The sequence below is a fragment of the Clarias gariepinus genome, chromosome 20 (genome assembly GCF_024256425.1).
Source record: "Clarias gariepinus isolate MV-2021 ecotype Netherlands chromosome 20, CGAR_prim_01v2, whole genome shotgun sequence".
NCBI classification, from domain to species: Eukaryota; Metazoa; Chordata; class Actinopteri; order Siluriformes; family Clariidae; genus Clarias; species Clarias gariepinus.
Window position 1 is genome coordinate 16,883,257 of NC_071119.1, and position 26,437 is coordinate 16,909,693.

The 26,437-nt window shown below is 35.8% G+C and overlaps 2 protein-coding genes across 11 annotated transcripts in view; both read left to right on the forward strand.

Annotated features, from left to right (window-relative positions):
* The window catches only part of si:cabz01007807.1 (uncharacterized), a 29,437-nt gene extending 19,282 nt beyond the window's left edge, over positions 1 to 10,155 (forward strand). For 6 of the 7 annotated variants that reach the window (XM_053479510.1, XM_053479512.1, XM_053479516.1 and 3 more), the window contains 10 exons: positions 147 to 227; positions 314 to 364; positions 460 to 558; positions 642 to 695; positions 2,768 to 2,851; positions 4,687 to 4,779; positions 7,460 to 7,499; positions 7,582 to 7,636; positions 7,863 to 8,196; positions 8,651 to 10,155. In XM_053479510.1, the coding sequence (XP_053335485.1) occupies positions 147 to 227; positions 314 to 364; positions 460 to 558; positions 642 to 695; positions 2,768 to 2,851; positions 4,687 to 4,779; positions 7,460 to 7,499; positions 7,582 to 7,636; positions 7,863 to 8,196; positions 8,651 to 9,064 (1,305 nt within the window). In that variant the 3' untranslated portion in view covers positions 9,065 to 10,155. The remainder of the gene's footprint in view (positions 1 to 146; positions 228 to 313; positions 365 to 459; positions 559 to 641; positions 696 to 2,767; positions 2,852 to 4,686; positions 4,780 to 7,459; positions 7,500 to 7,581; positions 7,637 to 7,862; positions 8,197 to 8,650) is intronic. The other variant, XM_053479513.1, reaches the window with a different exon arrangement.
* An 893-nt stretch (positions 10,156 to 11,048) lies between these two features.
* apold1b (apolipoprotein L domain containing 1b) lies at positions 11,049 to 25,827 on the forward strand. 4 transcript variants are annotated; one of them, XM_053480321.1, is made up of 11 exons: positions 11,049 to 11,202; positions 16,759 to 16,818; positions 17,081 to 17,161; positions 18,823 to 18,903; positions 19,356 to 19,403; positions 20,863 to 20,937; positions 22,255 to 22,329; positions 22,787 to 22,826; positions 22,912 to 22,963; positions 23,822 to 24,236; positions 24,493 to 25,827. In XM_053480321.1, exons 2-11 carry the CDS (start codon positions 16,768 to 16,770, stop codon positions 25,009 to 25,011), a joined length of 1,437 nt encoding a protein of 478 aa, XP_053336296.1. In that variant the 5' UTR covers positions 11,049 to 11,202; positions 16,759 to 16,767; the 3' UTR covers positions 25,012 to 25,827. The 4 variants fall into 4 exon arrangements, with proteins under 4 accessions (XP_053336296.1, XP_053336298.1, XP_053336299.1 ...); XM_053480323.1 differs by having other exon boundaries at positions 22,258 to 22,329; XM_053480324.1 differs by lacking the exon at positions 19,356 to 19,403.
* The last annotated feature ends 610 nt before the right edge of the window (positions 25,828 to 26,437 follow it).

Sequence of the window (26,437 nt, forward strand, 5' to 3'; positions counted from 1 at the left end):
GGATTTGGATTCAGAGTGGATTTGGAATCTAGAGTTTCACTTTTTAAATTAAATTATGAAAAAAAAGTATTAGATAATAATTTTGCAAACAATGCTTGTTTTGCATTAGAACCTTTTTTTTTTTTTTTGTATTTTTCATTGCTTAGGCAGAGTATGGAGATGATCCATTCTCTCCAAAATCTACAGACAGCAGTGAAAAAATACAAGAATCACAAGATTATCGACCCGTAAGTACCTAAGACTTATCTTTCTCTTATCCTGGGTTATGAGTCCTTTGTGGCTTTGTGATGTTGTTTTCTTGTTGGATTTACAGAAGAAACCCATTAAATTTACATTTCCTCATGCGTCTCGGAAAGGATCAAAGGTACAGAAGTGCTTTTTTCTGGAATGTAGACCTGCTTTTGTTTAGTCATGACATACCCAAATGGTTTTAAAAATTTGTTTTCAAAATGTCTTCAGGGCACACTGGAGACTTTTACCTCAGAGAAAGGTGCTGATTTGTTTAAAGCCAGTGACATTAATGGTTCAGACACTGGTGTATTTGAACATTATAGTCAGGTTTGTAAACCATAACATTTTAACATCTGTGATTTGTTTTTGATGAATTTCTTATGATTTAACAAATATTTTGTATGTCACAGATGAGGAAGTCACCTGTACAAAGCATTTACCCAATAGATCAAAGTGAGACAAAGGTAATTGCAATTTTATATTCAGTTATATTATTTTTCTTATAATTATAGATAAAGGCCATGTTGAAAAAATGTCTTGCATCTTTACAAAGAGTTTTTTTTACTCTACACGGTGGTGTAGTGTTTAGCACTGTCGCCTTGCATCTCCAGGGTCCGGGTTCGATTCCCATCACACTCCTGTGTGCATAGAGTTTGCATGGTCTCCCCGTGCTTGGTGGGTTTCCTCAGTGTACTCAGGTTTCCTCCCACAGTCAAAAGATATGCAGGTTAGGCTAATTGGTGCTCTCAAATTGCCTGTACTGTGTGAATGAGAGTGTGTGTATTTGTGTGTGCCCTGCGATGGATTGGCACCCTGTCCAGGGTGTACCCTGCCTCGTGCCCCAAGTCTCCTGGGATAGGCTTCAGGTCCCTGTGACTCTAAATACAGGATAAAGCGATATAGAAGATGAGCGAGTTAAGCAGGGAAAGGAGCGGATCTTTTTAAAGCAAGAGACATTGTAAATGATGCCCGGAAAGAGAAGTATACCATGATACCTCTTTGGTTGTGTTTTCATTCCCCATGTTGTTTTTGTCTCTTAGTAAGTAATTGTCGTTTGTATTTTTAGGATTTAAAGACAGAAAAACTGAAAAAAGCATGTCTGCAAACAAAGTCACACCTGTACTGGGCAGGATTCATTGAAATGACAAAAATGCCCACACCATTACAGGGGCTCAGTCCCTAATGAGAATGTAACATGGATAGTGTCTTGTTAACAATACCTTACCATTAGTAGTAATTATTATTTTATTATTAATACTATTTTATCATTTGAATATATTTTTAATATACTTTACTTAACACTAATATAAATAATACTAGTAAGTAACGTTTTTTTTACTTGGATTTGTACCACTTTTTTTTTTTTAAGAAAATGGAATATAGAATACGCTGGTCATTAGGCCTATAATTATGTGGTCTTCACACCTTTCCCATTTTGTACTGTCTCCTTCCTGCTTCCTGGCCTGTTGATGAGGCATTCTTTTGGCTAGCTGGGCTTGGAATATTAATGACACATTAAATGTAAGGTTGACCTATATTAAGATGTATGTGTAAAGGCAAATGTTACATTTCGACAAAATAACAAGAGCATGCAAACCAGACAGCCATCTGCTCTACAATGTACTGTAGCTGTGAGATAAAAAGCAATATCTAGCAACCTAATATTAAAGTGCACTGCACTATATAAACAGATTACCATTACATCAGAACAGTTTTTTTAGCAAATCAAGACTACTTTAGCTCTCACTCACTCACATTTCAATTTAGCTGTGTTTTTAATCCATATAAAACACAGATATAGTGTCATGCAACTTCGGTCTCATATACATCGGCCCTTCTGAACCAGAGCAGTACAAACAAATCTCTATGGCTCTTATCTGAATTATTCAATAACTACCTCTTCTTCTCTATTACTGAGAATGTTCGTGCAGACCAACATTATGTATATTACCTTCTCACCTACTATATTGGAAAAAAGAATTACACCATCAAAAATACTAAATGTTATGCAATTTGCTAAACCTGCAACTGGTAATGTCCAGGGGCAAACAGTGATTCCTTCATTCCACTCTGTAAATTTCTGTCTGTCTCACGATTTTCTATAAAAAAAGAAGAAAAAAAAAAAAAAAACTTAAGGCGAAACCATAACATTTTCTGGGCTCAACCCTACAGTGAATAATCAGACGCCACTGGTCACGTCGCTAAGCTGATTGAACTAAAATGGGAGCGCATTCAAATATATATAAAAAAAAATAATGCCTTATCATTATGATTTTCTTTAGGGGTGCTAAAATAAAATTTTGGGATTCATCTAAAATTGCCTATGCCTTCACTAAGTTAAACATCATACAGTATCCAAAACAATTACAATCTTTTTATTAGCTTGCAGTGTGAGACTCAGTGCTGAAGAGCTTCAAAGCACTCATCCTAAACATTGCACATAGATGTAATGTGTTTTGTATGGTGCTAAAATGACCATCATTGCTTATTTTATTACCTTAAGATTTAATCCCCTTTTTCGTCTTCCTCCCTTAAGGCCAAGGACCAAATGCGTTTTCCTGAAGACATTGAACCACCAGGTGCTACCTCTGGAAATTTCTACCTTTCAGAAGCAGCTAAGGTATTCACACCCAACCCTTACTTTAAACACATATCAGTTAGAGTACAATCTTGATGCAGGTCTAACTAACAATGAGAAATTCGCTTCCTTGTTAGCAGTCAGTATTGCAAAACATTGAGACGACAGAGCTTGCAGGGCCTGTCATTATTACTGCTCTCAGTTTCTACCTGTTTTGTTTATCTAGAAAGATTACGCAGCTGCGTTATGCCTTTTGGCTCTCCTATATGTGCTTAAACCAGCTTATCCAGCTTAAAATATTTTCACCTTGCACAATGAAAACCTTTGCATTTTAAATGTTTTCCGACTGTGTGTAAAAGGTTTTTGTTACTTTTGCATGTGACATGCCCTCCATGCAGTGTCTGTTAAAATAACAGTTATAATAAAAGAGAAGTAACAATAAAATGAGTGCTATTATCATCTATTTAAAAATCTCCATTTATCAGCTGTTCTCACTTTTCTTACTCACTAGGAAAAAAATTATATATATATATGGGGGCAAAAAAGTATTTAGTCAGCCACCAATTGTGCCATTTAAGTTCTCCCACATAAAAAGATAAGAGAGGCCTGTATTTTTCATCATGGGTATACCTCAACTATGAGAGACAAAATAAAAACAAAATCCAAAAAAATCACATTTTGGGATTTTTTTTATGAATTAATTGGTAAATTCCTATGTAAAACAAGTATTTGGTCACCTACAAACAAGCAATATTTCCGGCTCTCACAGACTTGTAACTTCTTCTTTAAGAAGCTCCTCTGTCCTGCACTCGTTACCTGTATTAATGACATTTGTTTGAACTTGTTATAAGTATAAAAGATACCTGTCCACAATCTCAAACAGTCACACTCCAAACTCCACTATGACCAAAGAGCTGTCAAAGGACACCAGAAACAAATTCGTAGACCTGCACCAGGCTGGGAAGACTGAATCTGCAATAGGTAAGCAGCTTGGTGTGAAGAAATCAACTGTGGAAGCAACTATTAAAAAATGGAAGACATACAAGACCACTGATAATCTCCCTCGATCTGGGGCTCCACGCAAGATCTCACCCCGTGGAGTCAAAATGATCACAAGAACTGTGAGCAAAAATTCAAGAACCACATGGGGGGACCTAGTGAATGACCTGCAGAGAGCTGGGACCTAAGTAACAAAGACTACCATCAGTAACACACTGCGCCATCAGGGACTCAAATCCTGCAGTGCCAGACGTGTCCCCTGCCAAAGCCAGTACATGTCCAGGCCCCTCTGAAGTTTGCTAGAGAGCATTTGGATGATTCAGAAGAGGACTGGGAGAATGTCATATGGCCAGATGAAACCAAAATAGAACTTTTTGTTAAAAACTCAACTTGTCGTGTTTGGAGAATAAAGAATGCTGAGTACCATACCTACTGTGAAGCACGGGGTGGAAATATCATGCTTTGTGGCTGTTTTTCTGCAAAGGGACCAGGACGACTGATCCATGTAAACGAAAGAATGAATGGGGACATGTATCGTGAGATTTTGATTGAAAACCTCCTTCCATCATCAAGGCCATTGAAGATAAAATGTAGCTGGGTTTTTAAGCATGACAATGATCACAAACACACCGCCCAGACAATCAAGGAGCGGCTTCGAACATTTCAAGTTCCTGAAGTGGCCTAGCCAGTCTCCAGATCTCTTCCCCATCGAAAATCTTTGGAGGGAGTTGAAAGTCCATGTTGCCCAGCGGCAGTCCCAATAAAGCACTGCTCTAGTGGAGAGCTGCATGGAGGAATGGGCCAAAATACCAACAACAGTGTGTGAAAACCTACTAACTTCTTGCTAAACTGGTCCAATTCTCTATATATCTTTTCAGGCTGAGTGGATGTCCTCCCAGATGGATGTGAGGCGGGCAAGAGCACCGGACGATAATGACGAATTGGAGGGAGTAAAGGAGGAAGAGGAAGGGGTGAGTTTTTCAGCCAGTTATAGCCTACATTCTGGTTACCACATATAGAAAATAAGTGAGATCAGATTTAACTTCATAGTCATATTAAAAAGGATGTGTACAAAGCCAATGAAATGTATTTAAAATAAAGTGCATAAGTGGCCTATTTATAAAAAATCACAAATTAAGATTTACAGCTATAGGGGTGATATATACAGGGGTGTGTATGTCTTTTGTACAGGAAGTGAGATAGGTATTATAAATAGAATACATATGTGGTATGTGTGTATAAAATGGTGCATACTGTATGGTTACCACTGTGGCCTCACACCTCAATAGTCGAGGGTTCGATTTCCACCTTGGGTATGTGTGCATGGAGTATGGATATTCTCTTTGTACGGAATAGATCAGGGATAAAATATAAGAAGTGCAAAGTTAGTGTTTTAATTTCTGTGTAGTATAACAGATGCAAATTTAAATACAGTAAGCAATGCAGTAAATGTAACTGGTGTAATCAGCGGTTTGGTATGGAAACAGCCACAGGTAAGAGAACTTTTTTTAGTCCCCCAGAGTCGGTGCTAAGGCACCAGTAGCACATTTCTGATGGGAGGTAAGTGTTTAGTCTATAATTAGGGTGATCTGTGTCCTTGATAATGCCTTTCGCTCTCTGCAGGAAGCTTTTCTTGTAAATGTTCTCGATGGAAGGGTAGCTGAGGGCCTGTGATTTGTTGGGCAGTTATCACCATTTCACCACCCTCTAAAGTACTTTGCGGTCTGAGGTGGTGTCGGTGTTGGGTTAGTTGGTGACGATACTCTCAAAAGTACAGCAGTAAGAATCTTGGCGCACAGGTGACCCTTTTTCAGTCTCCTCAGACAAAAAGGGAACTGTCATGTCTTTTTTACCAAAAGAAGACCAGAGGAGTTCAGCGACCAGGTGAGATCCTTAGCGATGTACAGCGAAGCGTGCTACACACTTGATAGCAACTCTGTTAATGAGAATAGGATCGCGAGTGTGATCCCCAGCACCTCAGAAGTCCAGAAGGAACCTCCTTTAATTTCCTGGTATTGAGTTCCAGGTTATTGTCCTCACACCATGCCACTGGGAGCAGAAACTCCTCCCTACAAGCTGTTTCAGAATTACACAGCAGCTTGATGTCATCTGCAAAATTGTTGGAGGCATGCACAGCTATGCAGTCATGGATGGAGGGGATAGTCCCAAGGCACCCCTTGGGAACTCTAGTGTTGATGGTGAGACTAGGAGAAGTGAGCTTCTTTAGTCTGACAGACTATGGTTTGTTTGTGAGAAAGTACTGATGCCAAGCTGGTTAAGCTTCAAGATAAGCTTGGACAGGCTGACTGTGTTCAAGGCTAAACTGAAATCGATTCGATTTGTATTGCAGGTCTGTTAGTATCACGATTTTATAAATATCCTGATTTGATATATCATTTTTTATTCGGATGTTTTGCAATTCTGAAATAATCTGCTCCTACCACACAGGATGCTGTGCTGCCTGCCAGTGTATGAATACTGTAGGTGTGCCACCTGCAGGATTATAGAGAAGCTGCAACATTTTACCCCATGAAATGCAAATTTATATAAATAATAATAATAATTTTTTTAAATAGATTTGGTATCAGTGTGGTGATACATGTTTTTGCCACACAAATGAATTGAGATGTAACTGAATCAGTGTTCCCTATTCTCTAATATTTCTTGTTTCAGTGAATAGCATAATGACTTGACAATGGCTGTGACTTGACTTATGTTCCAGTCCATAGTACCCATATGCTAAACATTTGCACTCATTCTGAAGCTAACAAATATGTCAGAAACGCTGATAAATACAACATGCTGGGAACTGACAAGGAAATGAGACTAAGATCCTACAGCTGAATTTGAAAATGAGATCCTGCACCTGATTACAATATACTGTATATACTACAACATTTCCGCAAAGTTTGTCCTCTCTTCAACTCCTTAATGCCAACCATAAAATGCAACTACAGACAATTTTTGAAAAAACTTCTTGCAGAAAGATTTTCTGCAGACTGCCTGTGACTGTTGCTTAGGGTGAACACGCTTTGAGCAAGATTAATTTATTGAAAAACTACCTGAAATTAACAAAACTGAACAACCTTGCAATTATTTCCATTAACAGCCAATAAGCAGAAGAATTAGCCTTTAAAAAGCTTGTGATAAGTGTGTGATTTTGCTAAAAAGAAGACTTGTCAATGGGCATTTACTGGGAAATAAACTCCACCATTACACATGCCAGCATCTTTTTCTCTCTCTCCCCTTTTTTGGATTTTAATTATTTACATTGTTTTGGCCCACATGCTTTCAAACCATTTAACTATAGATAGAATGGTGATTCTTTTTGTCTGTATGTAAGTGTTAAGGCAATATAAGTGTTAGATAACTAAGATTTTTCTGTAGCATTTGAATTAAAAATACTTAAATTAAAATTATGAAAATAATGCAATACTCAACTAATTTAACCTTGAAGTAATTGTAGACTACAATAAGATAAACACTGTACTGCAGACCCTAAAGAATGTGCATATTAATCCTGAAGTAACAGAATTTCTTGGGGCTATACTGTATATTGCTTTTTCTATGTACTTTTGAGCCTGTTGAGAAGAGGGTCTATGTAACAAATGGCTGTAACTCCTAATTCCTCTTTTTTGGTTTCAATTTCAGGACACAGACAGCCTGATGGAGTGGTGGAACACAGTAGAATGTAAGCATTCATTAGAATACCAAAATCTCAATCTTTTACCTTAATCAGCACAGTTATTCACATAATTCATTATATTTTTCAGTATGGGATGAGCTGCCATCAGATGAGGAAACCAGTGAAATGGAAGATGAAACTAAGTAAATTATTTATTTGTCATTCATTTAATTGCACACACTCCGCTGGCAGTTAGAGGACCCATTGCTGATGGAAAGATCACTAATACTTGTAACTGAAATTAGGATAATGGGGTTCATACTGGGTGTTTCAAAAGTTAAAAAACTAAAAAAGTTTGTCTGTGCATATGTTGATACATTGTATTAAAAAAAACAAAATTCAACCTATACTTTCTTCTCTCCTAAACAGATCTTTCACTGAGATCGCTGACAAAGTCCACCATGGTCTTAGAGTTTTCTATAAAATTTTCATTGAACAAGCCGAAGTCCTTTACCAGCATGTGCTACGCCTGTACGCCATCGGTGAAGACATCAGCAACTTTCACCGCAATGCCAAGATTGCCAACATCACAAGTGGAACAACCACAGCTGTAGGTGGTGTAACAGCCATCGCTGGCCTGGCACTGGCACCTGTCACATTTGGGGCGTCGCTAATTGCGTCTGCTGTTGGTTTGGGCATAGCAACAGCGGGTGGAATCGCGGCAGCTTCGGCCTCTATATCAGACAACGTTCATGACATGAATGTATGTTTTATGCTTTGGTTTATTATCCTTGCCTGAAATATTTGAAAAATTGTTTTTTAACTTCTTGTTTCTGGTTAAACAGTGCACTTGAATTTCATGTTTTCATTAGCGATCAATAAGATGACTTTTCACCTGCCTACACTTTTTTTTATTAAACAATAACACTACGTTCCACTTTTGTAATTACAAAACTATCGAAATATTTTTGTCCACACTACTAAGGTTCTTTATACAGCTGGATTACAAAAGCACATCTTCTTTATATATATATATATATATATATATATATATATATATATATATATATATTTAACTCATAAAGTCTTGACTGCAAAGTAACTACTAATGATCTCATTTTAACAGTCTAGAAGAGTAGTACAGTTTTCTATTTCATTACTTTTTATATTACTGCAAAACCATTCACTTGTTGCTATTTAATACACTCCTCATCCAGGACCGTAAGAAAATTGAAGTGGTGGTGCAGGACTACGAGACCCGACTAGTGGAACTACGACGCTGCCTGAGATTTGTGGCTGAGGGTGTGCACCGATTGCGAATCCACCCTCTTCTACGGCGTAATAATTACTATGCTGGTGACTGGGAGGTGCGCCGTGCGCTTCAGACCATCAGCCTAGTTGGAGAGCCTGTAGAGCAGGCAGAGAACATTGTGGAGAGGTCTACAAATGCTCTGAACAGTGTGTGCAAAGGGATGGACAATTACTTCAGCAAGGATTCCAAGGAAATGAAGAAGGGCTGCAAGAAGGAGGTTACAACGCAAGTGAATATGTTAGCTAAGCTGCTGCATGAAGGGTTAGTGTCACTCAATTCCATACGAGAACAGCTAATGGAAGCTACTGGAGAAGTTTAGAACAGGGGATGAATAAATAAACTATTTAGAACACTGTAAACTTTATCTAGTGGTTAGGTGATACAGTATCCTTGGCAGGTCACATATTACACATGGTGAAGAAGTGTGACCCAGTTCCTCCTGTTGTTGTATGATAGTGCATTATTATAGTGCATTATTTTAATAAAACATCTGTGAGAGAGACTAAACATGATCAAATGTCAAATTAAAAATGTGGGAATAAAAAGTGTCTTCACTTTTTCCTTTTGCGTGGAGCACTTAATACGGTTTTATGTAACCCACTGTATGTCTAAAACATACATGTTTATGACTTAAACATCTTTGGTTAAGTTTTGGTTTCCATCTTCTTTGTGGAGTTTAGTTCTTGTTTTAATAATCACTTCCTCAATGAGAAATTCTATTTATAGTAAACATAATTCCAACTTCTCATCTCATCTGTCATCTGTGTAGTATACAACAAAGACTGAAAAAATACATAGGAACCAAAAGTACAAATGCCTTAATGCCTTATGATATACTGTAGCTGTGTCATTGTATTGTTTTCTCATGTTAAGCCTAGACTTTAATACCCAAACCATACAATATATAACTGACCAGCCAATTCCACTTATTTATTTATATTTAGCTGCTTAAATTTTTATTTTTTAAGTTTACACATTTGAGTGCAAATAAAAAAACAAACATATTGTTTGTATGTTATGATATAACTTTCTTTTATATGCAAATTATTTTATTGTTGTTTTATTATATATTTACTTATATTTCTGAGACATAGTGGCAATTCAGTGTTTATCATCTTCATACTAGTTTACTATACTTTACCACTAGTTATTATATATTTTTAGCCCCAATTCTGCTGGGTTGCTGCTGGTGGACACTCGAGCAAGGTCCTTCACCCCAAAGTGCTCAGGTGCAATCAAGTGCCGAGCTGGCAACCCAGCATGTAAATAACTCCCACAGAAATGGCAGCTGTATATTTGTTGCTTGATGTGCCAGGAGGCACATAGATAGACCATGTAATTATGTGTAACTTTATGGCTTATTTTAACTGATGAGATAAATAAAAATGCATCCCTGTACATTTTTCAAAATTGGGAAATCTAGCATTTCTTTTCATATGAGGATGCAAACGTTTATTTCTGTTACAAAGCTGTGTATTTTAACATTGGAGCATATGAAGATTGAATCACTCTAGAAGCATATTTTGGTATTTCACTGCTTCACATTTCTATAAAGCAGATCAACTTCAAAGATCAACGTGTTTTGACTTAACACGCCATAAAACATACTGCTAAATAAGTGATTTAGTAATCAGTTTTTACGTCAATTTTTTTGACAGTTACACCGATAATAAACTATAAATCAAGTACACCGATAATAAACTATAAAACTTCAAGTAAAAAAAAAAAATCTCAAAATAAATTGACAGTTGTAAACAAATGATGCGAGAGTCATCTGACATTCTGCATTTCTTCAGCGCTCCTCATCTAGTGATCCCTGACGCAGGAACTATTTCAAATTCTTAAACGTATTTGCAAGTAAAACTGTTTGTGTAACAGTAACGCTTGACATAGTTTGGGGTGACTGCTATTTATAATTATAATTAATAAATGTTTTATGATTTTAGTGTCTCAATTATTTTATAAGATATTGATGGTATTGATGTTATTATTAGGATTTATTTCATGAAAAAATATAAATAACAAAATGTTTAGATAGAAAGTTTATGGTCACACTTCTGTATGATCAATGATCATAGTGACAAGGCATTTCCTTGAACTTGGCCTTTAATGCTACAATTAAATATTGAACATCTATTTCATTTAAGTAAAAAAGAAAAAAAAAAATCATGACTGAAAGTATATTGTGTGTCTGTTATGTTAATTTAATTGATTTTGTCATCAGCAGCAGAGTGACGGCACATTCCACCATTTTTGTACTATGACTCAGATACTAACACGTGCTGTATAATACTTTAGTCCTACTGTACGTTCTCCAATGATTAAGGAGCAGAAGTGACGTGTGGAGGTCGGACTTCAAGCTTTTCCAACCAAAAGTCACTGCTTTCCCAAATGCTCCGTAATCACCAAGCTCAAACTAAACCTCATGAACAACACGGACTTGTGCAACATTGAAAGGTTAGTTTCATTTCGTTTCGTTGTTTTTAGCTTATAACTTTCGCAGACAAATTGGGGGGAAGCCTGATTGACGGCGAGAGATTTTTATAAAATAACGTCAAGCTGTGTGTTACATAAAAAAAAACATAATACTTATGCGGAACTTTGGGAGCCGTTCTGTCTATGTGTGTGTCGACATATCGCTAATGTGCGACACAACAACAACTTTATTAATTATTTTGAACGCCTAAAGATACCCGTTACTTTAAAAATTACCGTTTAGAAACTCCGGTATTATTCACATTCACGCCTGAGCTGTAGGGCATACAGAGGCGCTCCCGTTTGTCAACAAACAGCCCTTCCTGATTTGGCAGACTGCACGTCAACCTCAACCAACTAGCCAATCAGAGCGCAGGACACAAATACTGCTAGCTAATCAGCACAGGAGGCGGGTTCTTTCCAAATATCTACCCAACAATATTTAAATAATTAGTTAAAGAAATTGAATCATTTTTTTTCATGGTAATGAAACATGTGTAGTAATTTTTTTTTAATGAACTATATAATACAAAGGACATAAAATAGCCAGTATTTAATGTTATATTTTTTAACCGGGATTAACACTATATAAAGATCATTGTGAGCAATAGAAGTAAATTGACAACAGTAGAATTTATCAGTCATTTACCTCGAGTAATGTCGTTTTTAATGTTAAAATATAAAAACACTTTCAAATTCACATCGTCACTCCAATCTTAAACTATCATTATTTTTTAAATTAATGTTTTTGAAACCGAAAACAAATATGCATGATATCTTATATGTACTTGTTTTATATACATATATTGCTATATGCAAGTGCTTATTTTGTTTTATTTATTAATTTATTTATTTTAAATAATGGCACAGTAAAAAAAAAGTTATATGATCTTTGTCTGCGGTTGTATTTGGCTAATATTGAAATTGGCTATGATCAGATGATATGTATGTTTTTATACGCACGCACAAACACACACACACACACTCGCACAGAGTAAGATAGCAGGCACTAACTTTACTTTTACACATGAATATCTGTGTATAACATGCAAACTCCACATGCTCCACCCTGGAGGTGTGAGGTGTATAGTTGCATATCGCCATGTAGAATTAGTCATAAAAAAGCCAGTATTTGTTCTAAGAAATGTGATGCATTATACATAAAAAGGAATAGTCCTGGTAAAACCGGTACAGGTGGCAACCCTAGCTATCGTTCCTTTTGATATAACTTTAATCCAGTTGTGATGTATATGTGGCTTCCTTAGTTACAAAATAGGCAAACAAGACATACACCAACTTGACAGGATTTCAATATTTCTGGTCAAAATCATAATTATACTCAAGCTTCACTGCTAATATTGACCAGCTAGCTAACACAACCTTATGGATAAGCTCCAGGATATTTCATAAAACTTATTTGATTGTGTCTCTGTTGAGAAATAGTTGTAGCATTGGAGAATGTCCACCTGTCATGTTTGAACACAATAACATGACCGTGATTTGACTAAACACTGCTATGCAAAGCTTATGGCCTAGTAGTCTCCAAGGCCTGGTTTCTCGATAACGCACACTCTTAGCCTGCTAAGAAGACTCTTAAGATATATCTTATGTGAAGTGATTACTTTTCTAAGTGTTTTTCTCGAATTGTCCCTTAACAGTCTTCTTAAGTCGCTGCCTCTTACGTCCGACGTTACAAGGCGCTGTCTGCAGTGAAGGTACTGAATTAACTGACATCGGTTGCTCAGGAATCAAGTTTTCACTGCTTTTGCATGACGGCGTTAAGAAAGACAGCACTTTCTTTGCAAATTATACATTACACAAAATTCTTTAAATAACGTTTATTTCGACATGGGTTAACTCATCAATAGCATGCCATAATAGACAAATATGTAAATTAAATCACCAAACTGTCGCCAATATTTTCATGTAACCTGTAGTGAACGGTGAAACAAACCGGGTATACAGTAGGTCATAGTTGATTGACAAACAGCTGTGACAACACTTTTCCAGCTTTAGAAACAATGTGAAGCATGTCAGTTGTTGGGGTTGTATAGCGCACTTATGGAATGAATACGATGAGATGCCAGAGTGGAGGTTTAATACCCCTATCATATTTTGGCGCTGTAAGTACGTTTAGATCTTTCCGCGCGAAAAATGAAACATGTTTAATTTTTTTGCCGGTCCTCGCGGAAGCTTGCGGTCCCTACAGAACTTCGCGGAACGCCAGCGGAACGTTGGCGGACAATTGAGGTGACTCACGGTGCCTAACTCCGCATCTCACCGTGTGTCAAACCGCATAGGTGAGATAGGGGTATTACAATCACTCAGAAAAATGAATGGATGCGGGGTTTGAAACTCCCAAGTTTATTTTCTTATTTAACTAAATCAAATTTCATCATAAAATAAAACGCGTCAAAAAATATCCATCCAGTCATGAATGATAGCTAATGATCAATGAAACATATTTTAAACAAAAAGCAGCAAGCAGCTGGACATCGGGACGTGAACCGTAAGTACGATGCGTTGGCCTGGCAAGCGCAGGTCTGAGCAGGTCAAGAAGCTCCATAATCTGTTGCCTTGGAAGGCAAAACCTTTTTTTTTTTTTTTTTTTTTCACATAGCCACCTCAGGCAAAATATGAAAAGGGCTGAAGTTTTGTCCAAAAGAAAAATTTACATGAACCACACCGCTCCGCAGACGACGCTGTCTTCGGTTTAGCACAACTAAACGCTGTATTGATCCTAAATTGTTTGCCACCGGTTTAATATTAAAAGTAATTGTCAATTTTAATGCATTAGTCACATTATGAAATGGGCTAATTAAAAGTCACTCTATTAGTTCTGATATACAGTGGTGTGAAAAACTATTTGCCCCTTTCCTGATTTCTTATTCTTTTGCATGTTTGTCACACTTAAATGTTTCTGCTCATCAAAAATCATTAACTATTAGTCAAAGATAACATAATTGAACACAAAATGCAGTTTTTAAATGAAGGTTTACGTTATTAAGGGAGAAAAAAAAACTACAAATCTACATGGCCCTGTGTGAAAAAGTGATTGCCCCCCTTGTTAAAAAATAACCTAACCTTGGTTTATCACACCTGAGTTCAATTTCTGTAGTCACCCCCAGGCCTGATTACTGCCACACCTGTTTTAATCAAGAAATCACTTAAATAGGAGCTACCTGACACAGAGAAGTAGACCAAAAGCACCTCAAAAGCTAGACATCATGCCAAGATCCAAAGAAATTCAGGAACAAATGAGAACAAAAGTAATTGAGATCTATCAGTCTGGTAAAGGTTATAAAGCCATTTCTAAAGCTTTGGGACTCCAGCGAACCACAGTGAGAGCCATTATCCACAAATGGCAAAAACATGGAACAGTGGTGAACCTTCCCAGGAGTGGCCGGCCGACCAAAATTACCCCAAGAGCGCAGAGACAACTCATCCGAGAGGCCACAAAAGACCCCAGGACAACATCTAAAGAACTGCAGGCCTCACTTGCCTCAATTAAGGTCAGTGTTCACGACTCCACCATAAGAAAGAGACTGGGCAAAAACGGCCTGCATGGCAGATTTCCAAGGCGCAAACCACTTTTAGGCAAAAAGAACATTAAGGCTCGTCTCAATTTTGCTAAAAAACATTTAAATGATTGCCAAGACTTTTGGGAAAATACCTTGTGGACCGACGAGACAAAAGTTGAACTTTTTGGAAGGTGCGTGTCCCGTTACATCTGGCATAAAAGTAACACAGCATTTAAGAAAAAGAACATCATACCAACAGTAAAATATGGTGGTGGTAGTGTGATGGTCTGGGGTTGTTTTGCTGCTTCAGGACCTGGAAGGCTTGCTGTGATAGATGGAACCATGAATTCTACTGTCTACCAAAAAATCCTGAAGGAGAATGTCCGGCCATCTGTTCGTCAACTCAAGCTGAAGCGATCTTGGGTGCTGCAGCAGGACAATGACCCAAACCACACCAGCAAATCCACCTCTGAATGGCTGAAGAAAAACAAAATGAAGACTTTGGAGTGGCCTAGTCAAAGACCTGACCTGAATCCTATTGAGATGTTGTGGCATGACCTTAAAAAGGCGGTTCATGCTAGAAAACCCTCAAATAAAGCTGAATTACAACAATTCTGCAAAGATGAGTGGACCAAAATTCCTCCAGAGCACTGTAAAAGAGCCGTTGCAAGTTATTGCAAACGCTTGAATGCAGTTATTGCTGCTAAGGGTGGCCCAACCAGTTATTAGGTTTAGGGGGCAATTACTTTTTCACACAGGGCCATGTAGGTTTGGATTTTTTTTCTCCGTAAAAATAATAAAAACCGTCAATTAAAAACTGCATTTTGTGTTTACTTGTGTTATCTTTGACTAATAGTTAAATGTGTTTGATGATCAGAAACATTTTGTGTGACAAACATGCAAAAGAATAAGAAATCAGGAAGGGGGCAAATAGTTTTTCACACCACTGTAAAATAAAATTAAATACTTAAACAGGCCTACAGTATATTTCATCATTAATACGACTTTGATAACGTGCCATAATGTGCTTGCATACACCGCTGATTTATAAAGATTGCTGCACAGTGGCGGCGACTAACGTCTTGAGCTGAAACTACGCTAAGAGTGAGTTAAGGTTGGTCGAGACCAACCTTACGAACGTGTGACTTACCTAAGAGATACATAGCGTACGAACGTTTCGGGAAATGCGCTGAGAGAGTGCTATAACGTTGAGAGATGTTAAGGTACAACTTAAGAACTACTTAGCGATAAGAAGCTTTCGAGAAACTGGGCCCAAGGTAGTACGATGCTGTTGCAATATTATTAGCGTTTTAGCGTTAAGCATGTTTCTTTTTACCAATATTGCATTTAAAGCATGCTGTTTTCATTGCATTTTCAGTACAGTACCAGCTTGCTTACATTTATATGCCCTTTAAATATGACATAGGACCAATAGCAACAGACAGAATGAATTAAATTTGTATTCAGAGGTTATGCTGTACTTTATTGCAGACATTAGGGATCCATAGCAGAAAACACAAAACAATTTAAACATAATCCCACCTCCCTTATAAAACATTTAGAATGCAAATTAATAAATTAGTTGACACATGAATTTATACATAAATTTTCTTCAGGACACCATAAAACCTATGAACTTGGTTAGACACAAACATATGGTGTGGCTGGCTTTAAGGAGGAACATTTTCACATCATCTGTACACATAATGTATAAAATTTCTAAACAAGCACATTAGCTAGTTCATATAATGTACAACTTCGACGCAGCACATCATCATCATCATCATTTAGATCACTCCTAATAATGTGACCTGATTTGCCATTTTTTAATTAGCAAGTTTTAACATCATACTGTATATTATTAACACACATTTACTGTATATATTCATACTGTATATATTATTAACACACATTTGTGGCTTAAAAAACATGAATTTGTTAGGTACTGTAGAAATAGCTAAAGAAAAATTGCAACATCTTCATTTTACTAATTTATTTGTAAATCATGTGATTGCAGAACCCTGGTATGATGATTGGGTATATGCAAAAGATAAACCCATTTAAGTCATCATCAAAGGTAACACACAATTTTACAGTGTTCTGTTGTTTGTATGCTTGTAAAATTAAACAAGTTTAAGAAAGAAGTGAAGGAGCATGCTTGTTTTACTATTTATTTTGAACGTGTTTAAGTGTAATCGGAAGTTCACCTAGATTCATTGGGAATATCAGTTTAATAAAATCATTAAAAACCATATTTGTTTTTTACTTGGTATGACAGTCATGTTCAAGAGGAATATATGTAAACTTTTGATCACAGCTATTTGTCTGACATTATACAGTGTTCCACTACATCTGAATCAAGCAGTAAGTCCTCATCCGGTGAAAATATTAAAGAAGATAATCCCACAAAACTCAAACAGGTGAGTTTCAGATTTGAAAGAAACAACTATTGTGTGTGAGACATCATACACTGATCTGTATAGTCCTCATGTTGATAAAAGGGTTGGGTATCTTTGGGTTTTTTACAATTTCAGTGCCAAATCGATACTTTTAAAACTGGTGCATAAACAGTGCCTGAACTGATGCATAAAATAATGGTGGATAAAAATTTAAATTAAATAATTTAATTAATTAAAAATAAAATTGAATAAACCATATATTAAACCTTTAAGGTATACATAAATACAGGGTACCTTGGCATACAAATTTAATCTGTTCCGGCTTAAATTTTTAAGGTGAAATTTTGTATTGTGAAACACACGTTCCCATTTGAAATAGTGTAAATACAGATAATCTGTTCCAGCCATCCAAAAATATTATTATATTTTTGCATATACACTCAACAAAAATATAAACGCAACACCTTTGTTTCTGCTCCAATTTTTCATGAGATGGACTTAAAGATCTAAAATTCATTCCAGATACACAATATTACCATTTTTCTCAAACATTGTTCACAAATCAGTCTAAATGTGTGATAGTGAGCACTTCTGCTTTGCTGAGATAATCATGTTGCAAGGATCTGTACACAGTTCTTGGAAGCTGAAAATGTCCCAGTTCTTGCATGGCCAGCATACTCACCGGACATGTCACCCGTTGAGCATGTTTGGGATGTGCTTGACCGGCGTATACGAGAGCGTGTACCAGTTCCCACTAATATTCAACAACTTCGCACAGCCATTGAAGAGGAGTGGACCAACATTCCACAGGCCACAATTGACAATCTGATAAACTCTATGCGAAGAAGATGTGTTGCACTGCATGAGGCAAATGGTGGTCACACCAGATACTGACCGGTTCCCCAGTCCCCAGACCCCCAATAAAGCAAAAAACTGCACATTCCAGGGTGGCCTTTTATTGTGGGCAGTATAAGGTACACCTGTGCACTACTCATGATGTCAGATCAGCATCTTGATGTGGCACACCTGAGAGGTGGGATGGATTATCCCAGCAAAGCAGAAGTGCTCACTATCACACATTTAGACTGATTTGTGAACAATGTTTGAGAGAAATGGTAATATTGTGTATCTGGAATGAATTTTAGTTCTTTAAGTCCATCTCATGAAAAATCGAAGCGGAAACAAAGGTGTTGAGTTTATATTTTTGTTGAGTGTAAAACCTATGAAAACATTTAGAAATTTTCCGAGTTGTGCTTTCAAGTCGGATTATGAAAACATCACCCGAATTACTACAGTACAAAAATTAGCTGGATTTATATTATTAAAATAATAATTACCTGTTCATCCCACAATGGGGATTTTTAAAAAAAAATTTTTTAGAGCTTTCCGACTTGTGTTCCCGTGCATTTTATTGCTTGGGAAATAATTTTTCATGTGAGGTGCGGATGAAGATGCTTCTTACATCCAGTTCATAGAACCAGTGGACAAACATTTTAATTAATTAATTTAATTAACATCAATCGCTCAGACTGTTATAGACTATAGACTGTACAATCGCTCATATACTGGTTATATAGTTACTGGTGCCATATTGGCACTGGGTTTCGGTACCCAACCCTGACTGAAAGGAAAATGGGGGACATGGAAAATAATTTTTTTTAAATGTGTGTATGCTATTGTAGTGTTCCAGCTCTTCTGAATCAGGCAGTGATGTTTCCATCAGTGACAACAGTGGAGATGTTAAACCTACTAAGCCCAAACAGGTGAGTTTCAAAGTTGATATAAAGAATCGATAGGTTTAACAGAAACGGATCTCCTAATGATCATGTCCCATGATGCATTTTTTATAATATAAATAATTAAAAACAATAACTAAAATAGATCAGTAAGCTCATTTTTTATTGAGGTTTAGTCCTTTAACCTCTCAGGATCCATTGGCTTGTCTAGAATCTCATTCCATACTTTTTACCTACTATCTCTAATGTTTGCTATACTGTTTCCTGATTTTTTTTAAAGCTAATTTCTTTTAAGACACACCGACCCCCGCCCACTCCCCCCTTTCCGCCTCCACACGCAGATTGTACAACTCACTTGTCAGTGCACAATCAGCACAATGCACTTGTCAATCTGTTCTAAGAGATCAGCAAGAAATATTTGTCTGCTTCAGGACATCATCCTCTCAGTCTCGCACTTTCCATGTCGTCTCTCGTTTCAGAGCTGCACCGATCCAATTTTCTCCCAAAACACGGACAGAAACAATCAAGTAAGATACGTTTATATGTAATGGCATTTAATAAGAGTTTTTATGTGGAATTAAATTAAATTAAATTAAGGCAAATTCGAAGTAAATTTAAAGCAAAAGTCATGCTTTTCTGCTTTAAAAAATTTTTTTTTTTTTACATTTGCCATTGTTTAAAACATAATACATGTACGCCTTTAAACCATTTAAATGGTATTGACATTGTATTGACACAGGACCCAATGCATACTTATTAAGAATGTTTGATGTTTTTCTTGATTCTCTATTAGAAAAATAAGTTAATATTTTATATTGTAAAATATGCAAAATGATATATTTTCTTATTTCTGTTCTTGGTAGTGGAGTCACTCTAATGTAAGGAATTGGTGGTAATTTTGTCAGTTATTTTCCCAGGATAAATGTCCCTGTTTTTTTTTTTTTTGTTTGTTTTTATTAAACAAAATAATTATCTTAAAATTTAAAATGTATCGTTTCATCTGATGTTCTCAGGTAATTATATTTATTTTTAAACATTACAACAACTGTTGCATGTCCAATACTCTTTTTTTAACTACAAAGCAATAGGATCAGTATGGACAGTACAGTGTTTTGAACCTTTTTTTTTTTTTTTTTTTTTTAGTCTATTAGCTTAATGATTTTGGTAACGGTTTGCAATACAATAAAATACATCTCATGTAACAAAACATAATTACCACAAAAAAGGTTTTAAAACTAGCCTAAGATTTTTTCCAGCAATTGTGTGCCAATTGTTTTCCCTCCAAGATTACTACACATCTGCATTTTTTCCCCGGTTAAATATAAAGAAAATGGGCCCAAATATCGGTTAGTCTCTTTCTCCCGAGTATTACTGCTGTGATGATGAAAAGTTAAAGACGTTTGCGCTTTTAACATCTCGTCACTGCACAAAAATAAACTTCTCTAAAATACGCAGCGCACCGTAACAAAGGAAACACTGCTGCTTGTGCCATAATGAATGAACACTGCTTTGCAGTGGATTGTGACAATGTTGACCAAAATAAAGACCGATGTTTTATTTGTTTTTATTTTTTTAAACCACATTTTAGTTTCGTTTCTTTTAGTCAACAATATTGCATGCTGATTTCGTCTCTGTCAGTGTTCATTAATATCCGTGACGTCTCATCATTGTCTCGTCTTATTTATAGGAAAAAAGGCCAATAAATATTTTTCATCATTATTTTCATTGATGAAATTAACACAATAAGGAATAAAGCACATGGTGATTTAGGAAAAGAATCAATAACAGGATAAATTGATGATGATTGAGATGATGCTTGCAGTCTGAAAGTTCCTATGAAAGTTATTATTTTTTTTTTTTTTGGACTGGACATAAAAATTTAACTAAACCGTATCTTGACCAGAGGTCAATATGGTGGTTATTGTTATGTTTTTTGTGTGTTTAAATTGTGATCTCTTAGGTGACTGCTTCATTTATGTTGTTCAGGAAATGTCAACATCCAGTGCATCAAATGAACCGGGGTTTACCAAGATGCCTGCATTTGAATGGGACCATTTTAAGGTAAATGTAATTTTTTAATTTTTTTTTTTTGCATGAGAGAGATATTTAACATGGTGTCTAACAGATTTTGGCAGCAAGATCAGAGAAGTTTAAAAATAGAGACAAGAGTTAAATCAAAGTGTTTTTAAAATGGGAAAAATTCAAACCTTTTGAACGTTTGTCAGTTTTCTTTTTTCTTTAAATCTAATTAAGTATTACACGATCCTTTGCTTTATTTTTATTTTTTTAATGTGTCTTAGTACAAAAATAGTACATGTATGCTGTTAAACCATTTTAAATGGTATTGACTCAGGACATAATGCATACTTCAACAGCACCATTAATTTTATTGTATTGTACGAACCAATATACTTGTACAGAAACTTGTATAGAGAGCCAGGTGCAAATTTGTTTTTATTTCTATTATTGCTGTTGTTGTTGTTGTTTTTTTTTTATATACAATTTCTATGATTTAATATGTAATTTTGACAGATAAAAAAATACATTGAAGTAGTATTTTGTAATGTGCTATAGTTTGTGAATCCTACTTTTTGAGGGGCAACGGTTGCTCAGTGTCAGGCTTCAGCTGTCAGATTCATTTCCCAGGCAAATTTAAATTTTTTTATCAAGATTTGTGTAGTTAATTTTAAGGCTGTTTGCTTGTAAAAATGACTGATGGATAGAATATTAAGTGGTTTAGTATATCATGCCTGAAGTATTTTAATAAGATGATGATAAAATATTACAACATAAGAAAACAAGACATTCCTTCAGGAAATTTAGGAAATGCTGTTGTGTTTATAAAACAATAAAACTACTTAGTCTTAGTAGTTTGCAAAACATTGAGGAAATACCAGTTTACCAGTTTTTTTCCTGGTTGCAGTGTTTAAAGGGCTAGACCTTACTGTATATAATAATAATATAGCAGGACATACTGTACCAGGAAGTAATTTATTTGTCATTTTATTGTATTTGTTTTATTTGTTACTTACACAGCATGCAATGCAAACATGATAACTGTTTCTGATTTCCTTATTAATGATGTTTCACTGGGATATATATATATATATATATATATATATATATATATATATTTTTTTTTTTTTTTTTTTCTTAGATGTATTATGCAATATATATATTTTTTGTAACCTGTCTTGTAAACTCTTGTTCTAAATTGCCTAAATCAAATCGGTCACAATTTAATTCGTGTTATGTTTAAAGTAGTATTCTGCTGAGTCTGATAATAAGGCAAAACATTGGTTAGATGTTTTTTTTTTCTTTTTTTAATAAACAATTATTTTGATTTAATTAGCATGTAAAAGTTTTATTTGCTTACAGAAGGACTCAATTGAGAATCCTAATGAGGCAGAAGTGGAGGAGATCAGTGAAGATAGTCCTCTGCTGAGTAATAATGTATGTAAGAGAAACGTTATGGTTATTTGGCTACATAATAACAGCTTTATTAATAATACATGTACACATGCTCATTCATGCCCTTGACCCTCAAGAACTTTAAACCTTGAACCAGGAGTTTTCTGTTATAACTCATCTGACTTAAAGTTTGGCATATTGTGTATTCTGAATTGTTTACCGAGTTTGTAAAGGTTCTACTTCAATTACTATAATTATGTCAGTTCCAACCAGCTACTCCTCCCGTATCAGCAAGGGATTTTTTTTCTAGCAAAAATTCCTCTAATCACTAAGATTACAGTTTTCCCCTATTAAGATATTTGATGTGTACTTTGATTAGAACCTCCTAGAAGTAAGCAGGTGTACAGGTATTCTCATTAAAGTGGCCAGGAAGTGTAAATGAGAGTAAGGCAAATCATGAAACAGCAACGTAATGTTATGTATTGTATGTCGCCTTCAGGATGATGAAGGCTTACTGGAGTGGTGGAGAAATGTAGAAGGTAAGGTACAGCTCAAGCCATGTTTGTGCTGATGCATTTGATTTATTTGTATGTAATTGTTTTTATAATTTTAATTTCTCTTAAGAATGGAACGAATGGAACGAGGCAACACATTTTGAGGAAGACTATGCAGATCAGTAAGAACAACTCAGTTTTTATTTAAAGTATACCAGAGTGATTTTAAACTTTCAAATTTGATTTGTCAAAAGATGTTAACTAACCTTCAGTAACAGGAACTCAAATATCATAATCTGCATGAAAAATCGAATCTTCAGGCTCATTTTATTTTAGTATACTGTATAATGAAGCTTTTTGTTATCAGATGTTTATTTAACATTTACAGAATGGAACATTACTATCAGTTCTTTGTAAGAGTCGGAAGTTAAGCAGTGTTAATAAGTTTATCCATGTCTTTGTTAACTTTAATTAGTTTTCTAAACATAAAGAGACTGCTGCGTAGTGGTCATCACAGTGGCTCACACCGCCAGGGTTGAGGATTGTATTCCTGTTTGAATGTCTTCCACATGATTGGTGGGTTTCCTATGGGTATTTCTGTTTCCTCCCACAGTCCAAAGACTTAAAATTTAGGCTACCGGGCATTTCCAAATTGCCAGTAGCGTGTGAGTATTTTCATGCTTGTTTCTTGTGGCCAGAGTTCGTCTATTTTTTATGTTTTCAACAAATCAACTTTGGGGACAAAACATTTACTTTCTGGCTAATATACCCCTCCAACTTCCAGGTGCCAACGGTATGAGGTCTTGTAACTGTAGCTACTGTAACAAGGTCCAAATTGTGACAGACTGGGTTAGGGTCCAAATCTGCAGTTTTTGTGGGATGTTCCTGGTCTGCAACGCTCAGGAAATACCAAAAGTTGTCCAAGGAATGCAACCATGGGTAGCCATGACTCAATGATGCACTTGGAGAGCAAAGCCTAGCTTATGTAGATTCAATATGAGTTTCTGTAGCTCTCAAACAAACTGTCCTTTCTTTTTCAGAGCTATAGAAGAAGCGGCTGATCGTGTCTTTAAGGCTGCCCAACTCTTTGTTTATTTATTTAAACAGCGAGAGGCATCACTGTATATGCGAGTTGTTGAGTTGCTGGCAGTTGCTGATGCAGCAGACAGCTTCCATAAGAAAACTGTGACTGCTAGCATTGGTGGAGGGGTGGCAAGCATAGCAGGTAGCATAACCACCATTACAGGACTGGCACTGGCACCTTTTACTTTCGGATCATCGCTAATTGTAACAGCAGTGGGCATCGGTGTTGCAACAGCGGGAGGTCTCACATCAGCATCTGCCAACATCACAGACACAATGCACTCAAGAACAGATAGGGCCAAAGTAGAGCAGATTATCATCGGCTACCAGGAGGAGATTAAAGACATTAGAGAATGTCTTCAGTTCTTACAGGTAGGACATGATGGCATGAGGATAACATGTCTACACATATTTGTTCTTTATTCAACTGAGATGCTTGTCCAACAACACGTTCATAATGAATATTGACCATACTAATTCTTTACCTTATTAAATTAATTACTAATGCTTTAACATTACAGCATGTGCGATATAAAGTTATAGCACCATAGTAAATAATAAATATTGGCAAATACCTTTTTTTTATTTTACTACTTTGCTCATCTGCATCTTTTTAAATCTTTAATAGACAGGTATGGAGACTCTTGAAGAGGGCAACTTCCAACAGTACATGGAAAGCATCTCTAAACGAGCAATGAACAAGAACGTGAAGCATGTAATGAGGGAGGGTGGCCGTGCAGGCAAGGCATTACTTATCAATGCTGAGAGCCTAGCGAGCACTGTCCAAGTGCTCAATACCGCCAGTGGAGTGGCCAAAGCCACTCAGGTCCTCAGTATCACCAGTGGTGTCATGTCTGGCCTATTCCTTGCCCTCGATGTTTTCTTTTTAGCCAAAGACTCCAGGGAGCTTCACAAAGGGGCTAAGACAAAGTTTGCGGCCAAGATTAGGGACGTTTGCAAGGAACTGCTGGATGGCCTTGTTGCGCTGAAAAGGATTAAAAGACAGCTGCAAACAATCATGGATGATGCAGAGGAGGAAAAGGAAAATGAAGATAATGATGAGGAGGAAGAAGAAGAAAACTGTAAAAAAGACAATGAACACAGGGGTGAAGAGTTTAATGAGAACAAAGTACAACTAAGTAGTTAAGATTCTTGCAAGTGTTAATATGTAGAGTGTCAGAGAAGGAAGAAGATTTGGAAACTCATTGAGTACAGAGAACTGTATAAGGCAAAAGCAATTAAAAAAAAAAAATGTTTTTCACTTTTAAGTCTTTGTTAAGAATTATATTTGTATGTACCTTTTTTTTTTATGAAAAGCACTTTGAACATTAGCTGCTCTCTCAGTAAGGATGGTTGAGATTTAAATAGTAAAATAATCTATTGTGGTTTAATAAGAGATTAAGTGTTGTTGCACACTATTTAGGAGCATACAATGGTGTATTTTATATAAAGTACTTTACAAATAGTAGCTTAATTTAAAGGAAAATTTTTATGTAATAAATTCTAATTTATTTCAATTTACAGTAGAAGTAAACAAGGAAAAATATTTTAAGATATTTACTGTACGGTATATAGTAGTATTTGTTGGGTGAGCTTGGGCAAAGTTTTATATTTATTGTTTAAAAATGTACTACTACTACTAATAATAATATTAATAATACAGTAGCATATAAATAATAATAATGGACAATTCCATGAAGAGGTCAACCTTACAATGGGAGAATAAAAGCAGGACTGTTTCACAAAGTTTCTACCTAAGCACACCAATACACTAATATATTTGGCAACTACTGTATTTTAATTTTTTTCCCAAATTACTTAAATATTTCATCGTAAAACTCATTATTAAAGTATTTTCTTTTTGAATCTGGTGATTCAGACATGTCACATTTATAATGTGAAAATGTAACAACCATAATTCCTGTTTATTTCAAATGATTAATTAAAAATAATTACAAACATTTTCAAATCTACACATTTTGTATTCATTCAAGTCCCATTCATCGTACTGGTGTAATGCTTTTTGCAATTGCCTTTTAAATTAAAGAAATATGTAAAATACCTACAGTACACTCACTAGTGTACTCATAAAATTTTGTTGATTTAGGGTCACATCCATAATGCTGATAAAATGCTTTAGATTGTCTGGATGTAAATACTATACATTTTAAGGGTTTCTTTAAAGTAGAAATTATTATATTAAAATTTATGCAAATTAATTAACTTCTACTGAGCTTGTCCATGCTCTGAGTTTACCAATGTAAGTCTAAATATCACATAGATAACACTGGAACTGCCCTTACAATTTTACAGGGGAGTAAAAATAAAACTCGTATATCCTCTGTGGTTAAAGTGCAGGATAAGCTCCGATACAGCGCCCCTTGAGCATACAGGGTTTAAAGCCTTTCTCAAGGGCCCAATAGTGACAGGTTTGTGGAGTTGGAGCTTGAACCACTGACCTGCTGATCAGTAAACCAGAGCCTTGATCCCCTGTACTAATTGTTAGTTTACTTGGGTTTAATTAGTTCAATCGTTAGGTTAATTGGTGTACCCTAATTACCCATAGTGTGTGT

Bases quoted from the DNA above. Each gene is read 5' to 3' on its own strand.
- apold1b (XM_053480321.1), top strand. From the start codon at position 16,768: ATGATGATTGGGTATATGCAAAAGATAAACCCATTTAAGTCATCATCA. The intron at 22,330-22,786 runs GTATGTAAGAGA...TGTCGCCTTCAG, and splicing joins GTCCTCTGCTGAGTAATAAT to GATGATGAAGGCTTACTGGA. The intron at 22,827-22,911 runs GTAAGGTACAGC...ATTTCTCTTAAG, and splicing joins GTGGTGGAGAAATGTAGAAG to AATGGAACGAATGGAACGAG.